The sequence below is a fragment of the Bombus flavifrons genome, chromosome 14, assembly GCF_040668555.2.
Source record: "Bombus flavifrons isolate JBK064 chromosome 14, iyBomFlav1_principal, whole genome shotgun sequence".
NCBI classification, from domain to species: Eukaryota; Metazoa; Arthropoda; class Insecta; order Hymenoptera; family Apidae; genus Bombus; species Bombus flavifrons.
Genome location: NC_138455.1, coordinates 6055923 through 6071865, shown reverse-complemented (window position 1 = coordinate 6071865; position 15943 = coordinate 6055923). Strand labels below are relative to the sequence as shown.

Below are 15943 nucleotides of genomic sequence, written 5' to 3'. Positions count from 1 at the left end.
ACGAGTATACTCGTCGTCGCTTACCTTACGCGACACATTTTAGGAACACAGTTTTCGAACAGCTAACTGGTTAATCGTCTCGAAGACATATTTTTAAGAGGACGAAGAACATCATGAATTAATTTCGCTGTCTATCAGTAAAATTTCGTTCGCTATGTTTTACGAGAGAAGAAACTACAATTGTTCGTTCGCGAATAAGGAAAGTTCATTGTTATATTAATTTAATACCGTTGCGAATAATTTTGATTAAAATGATAATCCATTTTAATCAGTTCTATGTGACGAATTTGTTATCAAACATTTTACTCGCACCTCGCAAATTCACCCGGTATTTCACGATGAAACGTAGTTCGTTAAAGTTAAACTTATTCGCGTCGTTACATTCGGCGCACAAATCTTGTTCATCCGCCGCTGGACGGTCTGCAAAAAGCGTATTATTAATCGTTTCTCGCCGTGTTACTTGGAATTCATATTCATACACACAACACATATATATGTACAGGGTGTCCCGTTAGAACTAGAATTATAATTATTTATACTAGAAGTATAATGATTTAAAACACAAGTATGTTTGTATATTTTTTTGTGAAAAAAATGATAGGAAGCATCGTTTAATGCATGCACAGAGGTATTGGATGCAGTTTTGCCTTACAAGATATTTTTATATTCGTATTAGGAATCGTTTTAAAAGTATCGTTATAATTCAGATGATTAGAGTTAATTTGTGAAATTTGGTTGCAGTCGTTTAGTCACGATATTTCTCATAAAATTGCAGTATAATCTAATTTTGTAAAAAAATTAAATTTTACTTTGACCTATAAATGGAATTCTTGTGTTCTATTTTTACAATTCAAGGAATATAAATTGTAGAATAATAGAAAGAATAAATTATACAATAAATACAAATTATAGAATAGATATTAGATATAAATTGTAGAATATAATTAAACAATTAACGAACTGAACGTTGATTAGAAATTTGCTCCGCCCTTTAAATATTATCACGCGTTTCGCATTCTAGGCATTTCTGCATTATTTACATGCTTCATAAATGCATAAACATTGGCAACTTATTTACAATTACGAAGCGTGGACTTATCAACTTATTTTTATCTAAAAATAGGTCAATTGAACCAATTATCGTCATTAAATAACGCAATAAATCGCATCAGTTGCCGCGATTAACAAATAAATATTTCAATAAATAAACCAATAAATAATAATAAGCAAGCAAATACATTATAATAAACCAATTTAATTACATGGGTATACCCACCGATAATTAAGTCAATTACCGTTAATAAATGAAATAAATAAATCGATTTTCATTGTTAAACACCATCAAATAAAAAAATCCCAAACTCGCGTAATATCAACTTTCGCTATCTTTATTTTAGCACCAAGTTGCTTGAGGCACCCTGTATATGTATCTTATGGTATGCAATGTTCACATGCTCGAAAGAGAGAAGAATTACAATTTCGTAGCTCGTTGCTGCTCTTTTCTTCCCCTCTTCTTCTTTTTCTTTTCTTTTTTTTACCCCTTTCCTTTTTTCCTTCGCAAATACAGATTTTATTCTTCGTGGCTGATATGCAAATGAAACGGAATTAATGGTTGCTTGTCTCTCCGCAGGAGACGAAGAGTGGGACGACGGGAACGAGCAAAATGTCCTGGAGGTAACCGAGCAGGATAATGAGACAACGGGAATTAAACGTGAGTGTTACTAAATACTTTCTCGTCGTTAGCCAACGTTTACGTTAAATCTAGACAGTTAACTGGATTTTCGTTATATTCCACTTTTGTTTGTAACTCTTTTTTAAGTAGAAATACTCGTGGATTATTTATTAATTATATATGATTACTATTATTATTATACTATACTATACTATACTATACTATTATGATTATTATTAATTATAAATTATTATTATTATATCGCTTATGATTTGTCAATTTCTTTTACAGAGGATGACGAGGAGGAAGAGGAAGAGGAGGAGCTGCAGAGAGCGTTCAGTCAACATTCGGAGGGTGAGTCGAGGACTTATACCAAGTAGATTTTTAATTTTTCCATTGTTCGCACTTTTCTATTGATCTCAGATTTTGTTCGCCGTTTGTTCGATTTTTGGTCAATTACTTAATGGCCATTCGACGATAAACCACGGTGTACATCATACACGTTTCAAAAAGATTAGACAGAATTCCTATAGATCCACTTTACTATAGATTTCAAATTTTCTTTGCTATTCGTTAGATTTTTGATAATTGCTTCATCTCCACTCAATGATCAAATCAGGACGTAAACCATATATTTTACCAACAAATGAGATGAAGAAGCCAAACTTCTAAGAAGAACTTATACAGACCAGAAGATGTATTATACTGCAAAGTCAGAAAACTTAAGAAATTTATCATTTTAGTGTCGTTCGGTGGCGGATTAGCTTTAATTTTGGGTATACAGCGACGCGTTAACCCAGTGAGAAGGAAGAATCGGTTTCCGCGAGCATCTTCTTCTCTGGAGCATCGAATATACTCGGTACAATGAAGCACTGCCGGCAGACGACTATCGTTATGCAGATGTAACAATGGGCCAGGAATTGAGGGAGGCGCGGTCGGTGCATTCTGCCGCATTCTGGTGCATTACTTTTATCAGTCCTCGCGGGACATTGCCTCGCGACGCAACAATGCGTTCAGACACGTCGTCATTGTTCGTAGTCGCCGTTCAAGAAACGTACCACCCACCTTAGACCCTATGAATATGGGATTCCTTTGTCCCCTCTGGATCCTTTCGCGTGTCGCGTGTGCCTCGACGACGCACGCCTTTTTCCTTTCCCAACCAGATCGTTTCATTCGCTCGTTTTCATCTCGATCGTTCGAAATTTATCCGCGACGCACGCGTAACAAAAGGAGGATAAATGGCGAGAGAGCGGCGAAATTGGATCGTTTTAACCGGTTAGCTGTTTTTGACGAGTATACTCGTCGTCGCGAAGAAATGGCGATATTTTATATTGCGAAAAAGGTAGCTACAATTTGCTGGTTAAATTGGAATTTAGTAATTGCTGAAAATTGCAAAGTGAAACAGTCATTTCTTTACAAGTTAATTCTATGTTGTAACAGCCACGTATACTCGGTGCTTGACGAGTATACTCGTCATCGCTTACATTTTGCGACATACTTTAGGTATGCACTTCCCCAAATTTTGAAAGAGGTCGCAACAGGTAACTGGTTAATAGACATTTATTTATGTTTATTTCCACTTAGATTTCTGTGATCGCAAGAAGAAAAATTGAGCGTACAGATCTGTTCCAGCTAGCGTATTTATATATTTTTTAATTTCCCACAAATGTATAAACAGCCGTAGGCTAATTACAAAATATCGCGTTGATAAATGGTCCGAAAAATTTGAGCAAGGGGATTGTTTAACCCTGTTACATTCGTTGAATGGTTTTAGGCTCGGTCGTGTTTTTTATTATTAAATTTCTTAAGTTTAAGTTTGTTTAAATTTCTTAAATAAAGTAATTTGTATATATTGCATAATAGTAGTATACAAGTACTACAATATGTAACAACATTTGAGTATATTACATAATAATTAAATTGTGAATCTTTTTGCATTTAGAATGTTCGAAATTTGAAGGTGCGAAAATCTACACCGCGCATATAAAATGTAAAAATATAGAAAATATTTAAGATAGGCTATTTATTACAACGAAACAAATTTTTCTACTCAGATCCTATATTTCTTTAGCTGTGTTCATAAAAATGTAAAAATACATAAAATTCCGCAGTCTAGTAATGAATAATCTATTCATCATATTTAGAAATTAATATAGACAATTATAGCGAAAATAATTAATATGGTTATAATTATAGAAATTATCGAAATTACATTATACATAGTAATGTCATTAAAATCATTAAGTGATCCCACAAGGGGAGTTTCTATTTACTTCACGCATATGGTATATAGCATATGGGGTGTAGAAGAAGTGTTAGCTAGGGCAATTCCTTTCAGAATTGTAATAGGGGCTCAGGTGGCGAAAGTGATCCTGCCGTGCTTATTATGTCGATATGTCCTCTCCACGGTATAGCTAGGAAACAATAGTATCTTAAGCGATATAGACCTGGATTGTTTTTTCGATACGTCACTCTGTCTTTTTCTTTTTGCTACACAGTTAGTAACACTGTACTGCTATCGTAAGCATTGAAAAAAAAAGCTATGCGAAAGCCATTATGCTTGACAATGAATGGGATATTAACCGAAAAATTGTCCATTTGTAACGCCGAAACGTCGAAGCTACGCGATAAATTTCGATTACGCGAATTATATCGAGTCGCACCGCACCGAAATGAACGCGTGAATTTTCTGCAGTAAATTGGCATATTTCAAAGCGCAGTATTTTTTTTTCTAAACCCGTAACGAGATTCAAAGTCGATAAGTTTCCAAGAAAAATTCTGAAATCCTCCAATCTTCAAAATTGTATAGTCAATTTTGGCGACTTTGGCAAACTGATTCACAAACCTGAGCTAAAACTTCCTAAATTCTTTGCTTACAAGTAAACGCGCGCCAATTGTGGATATTTCAAAGCACAGTTTCTTCTTTATAAACTTTGGACAAGATTCTTCTAACTTCTAAGATTCAGCAATTCTCAAAATTGCATAGCCAACAACTTTAACAATTTTGACAAACTGATCCGGGTCTTCTGAAACCTAAGTTAGAATTTCTCCACTCAACAAATTCTCCACATCAATTAGCGAGTACCGTAAAGTTCCAGCAACGCTCCCGAATCAACGCGAGTTCCCTTCAAACTGAACCAAGAATTGGAAGATCCTCCGACCTTCGGGACTGATAATCTAAAAATCCGCAGACTGATACTGCGAAAGCTCGGAGGCCGAAAGTTGCAGCGCAACCGCAGCAAACCTCAAGCTCGGTCGTAGCCTAAAAATTCCGAGATCCTGAAATCGATACTCCATTAGCTAACGCTAAGCCAAACAAACCATGATCCTCCAGCCACCCGATTCCTTGTTACACTACTATCTTCCAACAACGAGCAACGACCAGTTTAATAGAAGCAGCTGGAAAACTCGTGTCGCTAACGTTGCGTCATTTTGTTTCTCTGTAATGAGCGGCGATGGCTTCTATATAGAAAGACAGAGACAAAGACACAGAGAAAGAGACAGAAACGTAGAAACCGTGTATTAAAGAAACAGAGGTGCCTCGATGTTTTCACTCTCGAGTAGCAACGACAGCCGCGCTATACCGTTCTGTAGGAACGAAAGAGAGAATAAGAGGGAAACTATAGACAGAGAGAAAGAGGGGCAAAGAGTCGGAAAGGGGAGAGAAAGAGAGAGAGAGAGAGAGAGAGAACCACCGAGGCATCTCCCTTGGGAGTCGGTGGCCTCCTCGGGGATACAACCTCGTTCCGAGCTCCTCCAAGCCGGTTTTACCTTGGAGTATAAAGCGGACGCAAGTACACTTGGCGAAAGGTAAGCTGAAATAATAATCGGCTGGTACAGGGAGGAACGGATAAAAGTCGGATCTCGCTTCTCCTCGGGGAGGAAGAGCAAGATCTGTCTCGGCTACGCGGAAAAGGAACGAATCTTTCGTTGCGAGCGGTTGTTGCGAGCGGTTGTTGCTTCTCCGCTGCTGCTGTTACTAATGCCAGCGTGGCTTCGTTTGGCTTGCGTAAGAACAGGCAATGAAATTTTATGGGGTCTCGAGGATGGTCAGCGGAATCGTTAGACGAGATTATACGAGGTTCCTTCATCTTCCTGTATAGACGCGAAGGACGATGGTCTTGTTTAACGGGTTGTGTATAACGAAATTAAACTGGTTGCTGGGTGAAAGAATGACGCAGAAACGTGCCTCATGTCCTCCGTTCGATTTTGAAATCGAATTTGCTAGCGAATTATGACTCGTGATGAGACAAAAGATCAATCAAGCTTGTGAAGCAAGTTTTTAAGTCGGACCGGCAATTAGTTTGCGAGATACAAGAAGACAAAGAAGCTCATGATGAGCGGACTTTTTTGCGATGGTCAAGTCATTGGAAAAATTGTTCTCAGAGCTTACGCCTATTGCTGACAACGAGGCTAGATTTGATGGAAGTTAGGTTTTCGAGATTGACAGTCGCAATCGATATTTATGAGTTTGCTTAAATGTGTATACGTTCATTTTATATGCGTAATGACCGTTGAGCTTCTTACATTCGTAAGTTTAGGGCAAACCCTAAGCATCGCACAGTAGCTTTAGATTATGCGAAATATGGGCTTGCAGTCGAACAGCCCTTGCTTGTCAAACGTGAAATCATGAAATCTCAGTGACACGAATATCACCACGATCTTTCTACTCAAGCTTAAAGTTAAATCTGAACGAGACTAAATTTTATAGAGTTTTAGTGCGCACGAAAGTGGCGCTGGAACTGTTGCAGCCACGTTACCATGCTTGTAATTGTCGTTCCTTGGATATGGTCAATATCGTGCATTTCCAGTAAATAAGATAAAATAAAAATAAGTATTATTCTGGAAATATTTGGAATTAAATTTTGAGAAACTAAGTTCAAAATCACTTCATAAAGTTCGCACGTCTGGCACGTTATTGAGTGTGGACTTCCTCGATTGCCAAGATCTCAGAAACTAACAAATTAGACGTTTCTGACGAGTATACTCGTCACGAAGAAATGACAATATTTTGTGCTTATTCAAATTGGAAGAATTGTTTCGTTTGGAAGTTAAAGATAAAAAGAGAGAGAATCACGTACTCATCGGTGGAGCAATGAATGAAACTTGCCTTTTAGTGGAAAATTGGAGGGAAAAAGGACGAGTCATTTTCCTATGGATTTGTTTAATTTACAGAAACTTTATTATTTCGTTCAAAGATCGAGGGCGATAGAGGTATTCTATATTCATAGTAGAATTTGAGAGTAACGAGCGATGGATTAAATTTGTCTTATAGTGAAAAATTCAGCAAAATTGCAGAAGTCTCCATGAATTTATCTAATTCAGAAAAAATCTGTTATTTCGACTAAAAGTCACTTACAGTGGAGGTCGTACTGCAGCTTGAACTCGTACTAAACGATAAATAAAAAACGACGAATTGTTAACTAAAAGCGAAGGGAAATGATACAAACGAGATCAGTGACAGATATCAAGAAAAACTGTTCGTTGTCATTAAACTACCAATTACAAATTCCTATTAATGCTCGAATTAAAAATTCGCAATATCCGAGAATATCCTAACAAAGAATTACAAACGCTCAAGATTAAACGTTTAAACAAAAAGAATTCTCAGGACCAAAAATTTATTTTTCCTATGCCGATGATCAATAGAGCGTAAAGATAAAATGACGAATCTTTCCGTAGGATACATCGGGGTGCGCATCGTCCGTATATTACGATTATCCTGGGAATATTGACTCGATTTCATCCTGAAGATCGTTGGTAGTCGAGGTGAGGTAGGTTAACGCCTTGCACCAACGACCAGCAAAAGAATTCCGAGGGTGGTTTCTGTTAGTTTCTTTCTTCCTTTCTCTTTTCTTTTTTTTTTTTTTTTTTTGCTATCCATGGAAGGGTGGTTTCTGTTGCGACTGAAACCCGCTGGGTCTCGATTATTCGAACAACACGTTCACATCCGACCTTCTTTATCGATCCTCCTTTATTTCGAATCTTTTTTCGCCAGGCCAGATGCAGCCAATTACGAATTAATCAGGCGCGTGCGTTATTGCTTAACAAAGGGACACGCGTCGCGTAGGCGTTGGATTTTTTTTTTTTTGAGAATTTGATTTATGGAAAGGGAATCGTCGCTCTTGGAAACGCTTCACGAATCGTTGGAAGCGGAGGGTTGCTGTCTGTTGATCTTAAGTTACTCGTTTGACTTATTAACGAACATACTTGGTCACTTGTGGACGTATTTAAATTAAAAGAATTATCGATTTTTTTAAATGCAATCTGTACAATGAGAATAGGCAGAGATTGTGGTGACTTAAATTGACGTGAATGCGAGTACACCCAGTGATGTATCACTATATGGTGGTAGATGTAAAAAGTGACGTCTCTTTAACGCATGGCGTCCGGTAATTTTATGGTCGTTGGACTGATTCTTCAGTTGTTGTTGATATAACCCGCCGATTTCTTTTTTCATCGTTTATTTGTCTCGTTTGGGATATAAAACAATCTGCGTTCGAAGTGGAATTATCAATTATATCAATGCGTTTATCAGTTATATTGCGTTATATTAACAAGCTCATGGAGACATATTTAAAGAGGATCGCAAAAGGATTGCAGTGGTTGCAAAAAGTACATACTCATTTTCGAATAAAGCGCTTTTTAACGAGCTTCTATATTTCGCTTTCACAGTATAAAATTTTCCTAGCCGTGTCGAAATACAACTAAATGATACGAAATTTAATATGCTCGGATCTGATTAATTAGCATGTGGATATTAAAGCTTGAAACTTCATATTCATTTTTTTTTTTCTTTCAGGAATTCCTTATTTTTATCTTTATTTTTTGTATTTCTTTAAAGCATCGTTGCACTTTTCCTAAAACTAAATTAAATACGTTTATATAATAATAAATTATGGGAGTACGGGCAAGTTCGTAAATAAGCTATAAATTAATTGATACGTCGGCGTTATTAAATTTGAAGGAGAAACTAAAAGAGTAAACGTTGCTCGAAAAATTTATTCCTGTTAATAATATTCTTCACGTTCCTGATGAAAATTTTCCTTAATTAATGTACGTAATACCGGTTTCCATTTCGCTGGATGTTCTTGAAGAAACTGGGACTTCATCCAGGGAACGAATGTATCCGTATTTATCAGTATTATTTAACAGACAGGAGAGACACGGCTTCCCGAACAGCTTTCGCATAATCTTCCTACCGCCCTCTCATTTTTCGTCGCCCACCATCAGGTTGGAGGACCTGCCAACCTCTCCCATTGGGAGAACCGAGATCCCCCATTTTCTTAATGTCAGAGATTTCAATTCGTCACGAACACCGACCCGACGACGTTTTTGTTGGACGATTTTTAAGGGATCGCTCTTACCTCACGCTATTAACTCTTAAAACTGTGACATCTTCGCGCACCCATTCTTCTCGAATTTCATTTTATCGAATTTTTCAATATCAAATCATCTTCTTGAATTTCATATCAATCTACTTCGCTTCATTTTTTAACCAACAAATCTCCCGATAATCCGCCAAAAAGCCTACGATACACCAACGTGATAATACAAATTAACGTGATCGAAGAATACGAAGAAAATAACGTACCCTCGATACGTAGCTTGTCCCGTACGGGAATGCAAATTGTTTGGATAAAAAAAGGAGCCAAAGCGATGGATAAATAAATTTATCCGTCTAAACGCGCCAATAAGCTTCGAGACGAAAATCAACAAAACGGAAACTTAAAAGACGGGAAGCTTGCCAGAACGAGACGGTAAACGAGCGAGAGAGAACAGAGAAACGGAGTTCTCCATCTTCCCCTGGGAAGTTGGGAAGTCATGTACCGCAAAAAACTCTCTTCATGGAAATCCAAATTTCAACAAAAAGGAGCCGAACCAACATAGTGCTTGTAACTTCCACGCTTCTAATCGATAACTAAATTCACCACTTCAAACACGCTATCGAGTCTCGAAGCCAAAAACGAAAAAAGGAAGTTTGCTAAAAGGGGACGGTAAACGATCGAGAGAAAAAAAGAAGAGCCAAAGGGAAAGAGAGTTCCGCGTTTCCTCACAGAAAGTTGAAAAGTCGCATACGGTAAAACGGAGATCCAAATTTGAACAAAAGGAAGCCAGGCCAGAACATCGTACTTGCAGCTTGAACTATTTGTGAAGTAAATATATAAATAAGTAAATTTGTCAGTGTAAATACGATACAGCAACGTGTCTGAAAAGCAAAAACAACGGAAGCAACGGTTGAAAAAGGAAGTTTGCTAAAACGAGAGACGGTAAACGATCGGGGGAAGAAAAGGAGAGTCAAAAGGAAAGAGAGTTTTTCATTTCGTTGTACGAAGTTGGAAAGCTTCGCACTGTAAAATGATCTCTTCGTGAAAATCCAAATTTCAACGGAAAGAAGCCAATATCTAGCGTCGTGCTTCTGACTTCGAGTTCTGCGATCGACAGATACACGCGTAAATAGATAAATTCGCCAATCCAAATATAACGTGTCTTAAAACTGAAACCAACGAAAGCAAAAGCTTGAGGAGGAAGCTGGCTAAAATGAGACGGTAAACGATCAAGCGGGAAAAAAAGGAGAGCCAAATAGAGCGAGAGTTCTTCATTTCGTCGTACAAAGTTGGAAATCCCCGTGTCGTGAAACGAGATCTTCGTAGGAATCCAAATTTCAACGAAAAGAAGCCGAACCAACGTCGTGCTTGCAGCTTCGACTCTTCCAATCAAAACATTTATAGAGAAAGTTAAACTTAGTGTTGCATCCAAAAACATCATGCTGAACTAGCACGAGTAGAACATCATCGTGCATTGTATGGTTATTTTAGCTGCTTCAACCGTGTGATATTACACGCCAATACATCTACCGAACTCTTTCTGTAACCAGCTCTCTTGCTTTGAACACACCAACGTCCTCTTATATCGCCTTAGATCTTGCCTGTCGCATTGTCTTTATTCTTATTTTACCAGTTAGTAATTCTTGGTATTTAAATTCTATTTAAGTACTTAGTCACTTCTTGTTAATCACGTACTAGCCGCAACTGGTCGTAGCTACCATGTTCCTAGCGATTCTAATTGTTAATCAACCACTCGATTACTTGCGTTTATCTTTCTTCTAAAAGATGAATTATAACGAGAGTTATATAGTAAGAAATACATATGATATAACGATTATAGTAAGAGGATTATAACGAGTTTGCCTGGGGAGTGTAACAAACAAAATTACCTACAACCGTGGTCGTTGAGTAACCCTCGATGATGTGAATGGGGCTCCGGATAAATAAATTAAAGAAAAAAAAGGAAGAAAAAGAAACAAATAAATAGACGAATTTATCGAGCCAAATACACCGGTGAGTCTCAAAACCGAAAGCAACAAAAGCAAAACTTACGGAAGAAAGTTTGCCGAAACGAGACGGTAAACGACCAAGAGAAAGGAAGAAGGGAGAAGAAGAGTTCTCCGTTTTCCCGCGGGACGTTGGAAAGTCCTGTAGCTGGTATAGCCGCACGACGTGAGAGATCCAAGAGGTGCAGGAGGAGCAGGACACGGAGGTAAAGAGGGCGCTCAGGGATGAGGAAGAAGGTGGATGGAAGGGGTGGTGGGTGGAGAGACGGGAGAGCACACGCGAGGGGAGTTGGGCGAGAGGGTATATTATGGGGAATGCCAGGGGAATCCCTGGAGACCAACGGGGCAGCCCAGTGCGCATGCGTCGAGCTGATTAGTTCTCCCTCTTCCCCCTCCATTCGCCACCCACTCCCGCCAACCCTCTGCGTCCCTCCCGTTCACCCCTTCGCCACTCTTTCGCGTTCCCGGAGTGCTGGCAGCGCCAGAGGAGAGCACGGAGTCCCATGGGATCTGGCCCCGCTGCCTCTTCGCACTTTCCACCCTTCTACCACCACCCCCTTTTCGACCATCCCTTCGCCAGCTGCTTCATCCTTCTTCAACCTTTACTTCAACGTTACTCCTCGTTTCTCTTCATCTCGTTTACGTTTTTCCTCTGTCTCTCTCTCTTTTTCTCTCTCTTCCGTTATATCGTATTCTTCTTTTCTTTTCGTTGTATCATTCCTGTTTTTGTTTTTCGCTTTTGTACTCCATTTGTGCGAGCTTGGGTGGAAGTTTTTGGTGGAACGTTAGCGTGGGCGCGGAGTTTCGCTGGAGGAGCTTTCAATGTCGCGTTGTGAATTTTTGAGATCTTTAGGAAGCTTAGTTTATGGAGATGGGAGGACGCGTGTTTTCGCTGGTAATTTGTAACGTATCGCTTGGAAACTTTTGCTAATAGTATTATACATACATCCGATATACCGGGACCTTGGTAATTCATTCTGTAACTTGGAAATTCAGCCGTACCTCGTTCAACGCTTCTTTTAATAATCCGTCATGTATATATTTATGATATATTTTCAATACCTAAGGGAAACAAGACAAAAAATTTCATTTCTAGAAAAAAAATTATCTATCAGTTTCTGGCTCCTTTCCGAGAAACACTACTTGTTATCGATGGTAATTTCGAGTTACCACTTTTGTGTAAAACTATGTAACAACTCGTTGCATAATTCCAAAATTCAGCCGTACTTCGCTCCAGTTCTTTAAACATTCCATTCAATAATTCCCAATATACGCGTAAAATGGTACCCGAAAAATGTCAACCGATAGAGAGGCAAACTATCCTAGTTAATGGCAGTTGCAAATTGTCTATGAGTTCGTCGATCGTTTACGAGAAAGAGCCAGGAATCGTTTCGAGTCGCGAATCGCGCTTGTTCTCGAATGGCTCTTGATCAAGAGCAAGGAAAACGGCTTTAGGTACAATGGCACTTTCTCGGTGCGACTGTACTCGCCGATATAAGGTTGTCCCAGGTGACGAGCTGCCTCGGGCCATGGCACAGCGCTACGTATCCCTTGGGACCGACTCTAGGTTTCTCCTTTTCTCTCCCTTTCTATCGTTCCTCTTCCTTATCCCCCCTCCCGTCTCTTCAACTCTCCTTTTCTTACTCTTGCATCGTAAGAGAGAAGAGGAGAGCTTGGTGAACATGCACGGATAGACGCACACGCGGAGAAGAGACCGGAAGATACATGCGCGTTTTACACGCGCGATACGGATGCACCTGTGCCAGCCGATGGGCTGAAAACGCTTGCAATCGCTCGCTAGCGCGGTGAATTTTTTAAGTTACCACGTAGATTGGCTGAAATTAAACATTATCGATGGTAGTCCAAGCGGAAGACGATGAACCTTGAATCGAATTCTTCGAATCTCCGTTGGTCGAATGATCGAATGGTCATTCGTCTTGCGAATCGTACATATTTCTATATGATTGTATTATGCGAGAGGAGTATTTTTGTAACGATATAATGTAGTTCTTTAACATTCTAAACAGACGTTATAAGTGTTATAGATTGTAGAAGTTACGGTGTAAGAGCTGATATCTTTAATGAGAAAATTTTTGTTGCGTATAACAATGATTATTATATATTACGGATTCTGAATGATTAGGATTTTCTTGATTACCGGTAATCATCGTCGGTGACGGGAATTTTATTTCGTTTGCGAACTACCATTATCGACGAAGGAAATTTAATTTTGGTTACCAGTAACCGATATAAATGACCAATGAAATGTTTTCTTTTCTAGTTATCAGTAAACTTTCATCGATGGCACGAATTTTATTTTGCTTACCGATAACCGTTATCGACGAGGAAAATTTTTCCTGGCTACATCCGGCTATTGTCAATCGTTATTAACGTTATTCATGATTAGCACATATTCATTGGCAACGTGAATAAAATTAATGAGATAAAATTTATGTATTTTGTTAAGCAAAAAGAAAATCGGTATGAAAATATATAAAACAAAGAATAGAATAGAAGATATCGTAGTAGAATAATAATACAATTATTAATAAAAATATTGTAACACAATATAGTTTCACCCTGTTCTTTGTTTCAAATATTCTCATATCGCTTTTTAGCTTAATGAATGAGTTTTATAATTAAATTTCTCTATATCGCCTAAATGAATACTAATTATCAATAACAGTCGACAATACTCGAATGCAACGAGGAAAAAATTTTCTAATGATTATCGATAACCAAAATAAAATTCGGGACATCGATAATGGTTACTGGTGAACAAGAACAACCCCGGTCATTTGTATCGGTTACCGTTAATCAAAATTAAATTTCCGTTATCGATAATGGTAACTGGTAGCTGAAAAAAATGTTTATCATTCTTAATTAGAATAAAGAATTATAATCATTTCAGTTTTTGCTAGATTTCAAATTTGTCGATAACTGGCCTGCATTGAAATAAAAATTAATTTTCACTCGATAACATTTTTCCAAAAAAGGTAACTGTTATATTGGACCCCTGGTTTCAAAGTAAGATATCGATATTGGATAGACATTATTCCTTAATCTGAACCTGAATGGGAAGATTTCTAATAAATTTGATAGAACATTGAAAAAGGAAATGTGCAGTCGTCTACAATAGATGTTAGAATTCAAGAAAGAAAACTTTTATCTTTAGCTAGTATTAAGTACTCAATATTTAAAAAATCAAATTTTACACAATTTTGTTATTGTCTATTGTTTTATAGTGAATCTCTTACGAATCTGATTTTGACTTTCTCGTCCTAACGCAGCCTGCGCTGCTATATACAAATGCATACGTAAAAAGGCTGGGCAAAGAATAGAATCACAGTGAGCACATAGAGAAACGTGGCGAATGCTTTTGTGAATTAATTTCACAGGCTTGAAATCATAGTTGTGACGTTACATAAACACGACACTGTATATGTGATCTCATGATACATTCCAAATTACACAGCGGGACATTATACAAACCTAAATTCGTGCACGTGCATGATCATATCTGTCCAGAGCTGGAATAATGATCATAAATTTTCGCTTGCAGCAACACCTAGCTGTTCAACAATGGTGAACGATATTACGTATAGGAGTGTGACGTTGTTTCACATATGTGTGCTAGTTTGAATTCTTATTAAATCATGGATATCAATTAGAGTCATAGATGATTTTATTACAGACAGCATAAAATCAATTTTCTAATAATCTTCGCCTATATATTGATTTCTTTATAACATACAAATTCCTAATAATTTTTTTTCTCCAGTTAAAGACTAGCATCCCTCTTCTCTTTTTTCACTCATTCTTCGGAAAGTTATGCTGTTTCTTCTCTTATAAATTTTCCTTTAATCCGTTCCTTTTTGTTTGTAATTTCCCAAAATCAGTAGGATTGTAAAATTAGAATGTTGTCTGAGTAACAATCGGTATTTCTACTCGCTCGAGATATTTCTGGTCAAAAATCTTTTTTCTGTATTATTATACAGTATATTACGTAATATTGTACGGAGAAATTAAATTCTCCTAATTAGTTTTATCGTCTGTGTGCATCAATGTTTGTTATGCAGTGACGAGTATGTTAACGAAGAAGAGTTTCCCTCTTTATAATAAGATTAAATCCTTCCATAGTAAAATAACAATTTTCTAATGCTCTTATAGAACAAGTTGATTTTCTTCGAATCTATAGTTTGCCAATAATTTTCGTTTCTCACCACAATTTACCTCTCTTTATACCTTATTGATAACACTTAACTTCGCGATGATCACTGTCAAACCGTTCGTTATCAAACTGTTCATTATCAAATTGTTTCTCGATAAACAGAGACAGCAACGAAACGAAATTCGAAACGAACGGCCGTGCATAAATACAAGTGCAGCCGCGTATTTTACGCGGCTACGAGAAACATTCTGGTGCCAGTTGTAAATCAACTCTCGCGTTATTCGACCAGCTTTCCGCGTGCGAGCGTGTAAAAATTCCTGGCGCAAAAATTGCATGGTTTTTTAATCTCCGCATCCCGGCGTAATTATTTTCTTCATCGTCAGGCGCGTATTTCGCTTTCGTAATTACACCCTTACCAGCGGTAACGAACGTTGATATTCCCTTTTTACGGGTTCCCTGTCACGTTACGTTCTCCAACTTGCAACATTTTTTCTTTTTCCTTCACATCTCAAACCAATTTCTATTCAGGACGTTTGTTATTTTCCAACTTAATACGATAGGTAGCATTCTGAACATTATTTTTGTTTTATCCGAATATCGTTTTTAGAGGAAGACTACGTCAATGTTGGATCGAATGAAAGTTAAACAGTTTGTTCAAATATACGCGTGAAGCGAATCTCGAAAGCTTTCCAATAATTATTCTACAAAATATTTGCAAATCTGTTACGTATTTTATACGACATTTTTGGGAATGTCGTTAATGTTG

General features: G+C 37.7%; 2 protein-coding genes across 6 annotated transcripts in view; one reads left to right on the top strand and one right to left on the bottom strand.

The window, feature by feature from the left end:
* Lamtor4 (Late endosomal/lysosomal adaptor, MAPK and MTOR activator 4) overlaps nt 1-15943 on the bottom strand; it is a 160416-nt gene that overhangs the window by 22111 nt on the left and 122362 nt on the right. The gene's annotated exons all lie outside the window — the stretch shown is intronic.
* L (zinc finger protein Lobe) overlaps nt 1-15943 on the top strand; it is a 134573-nt gene that overhangs the window by 19667 nt on the left and 98963 nt on the right. For all 4 annotated transcript variants that reach the window (XM_069128039.1, XM_069128038.1, XM_069128040.1 and 1 more), the window contains exons 2-3: nt 1631-1711; nt 1964-2026. In XM_069128039.1, the coding sequence (XP_068984140.1) occupies nt 1631-1711; nt 1964-2026 (144 nt within the window). The remainder of the gene's footprint in view (nt 1-1630; nt 1712-1963; nt 2027-15943) is intronic.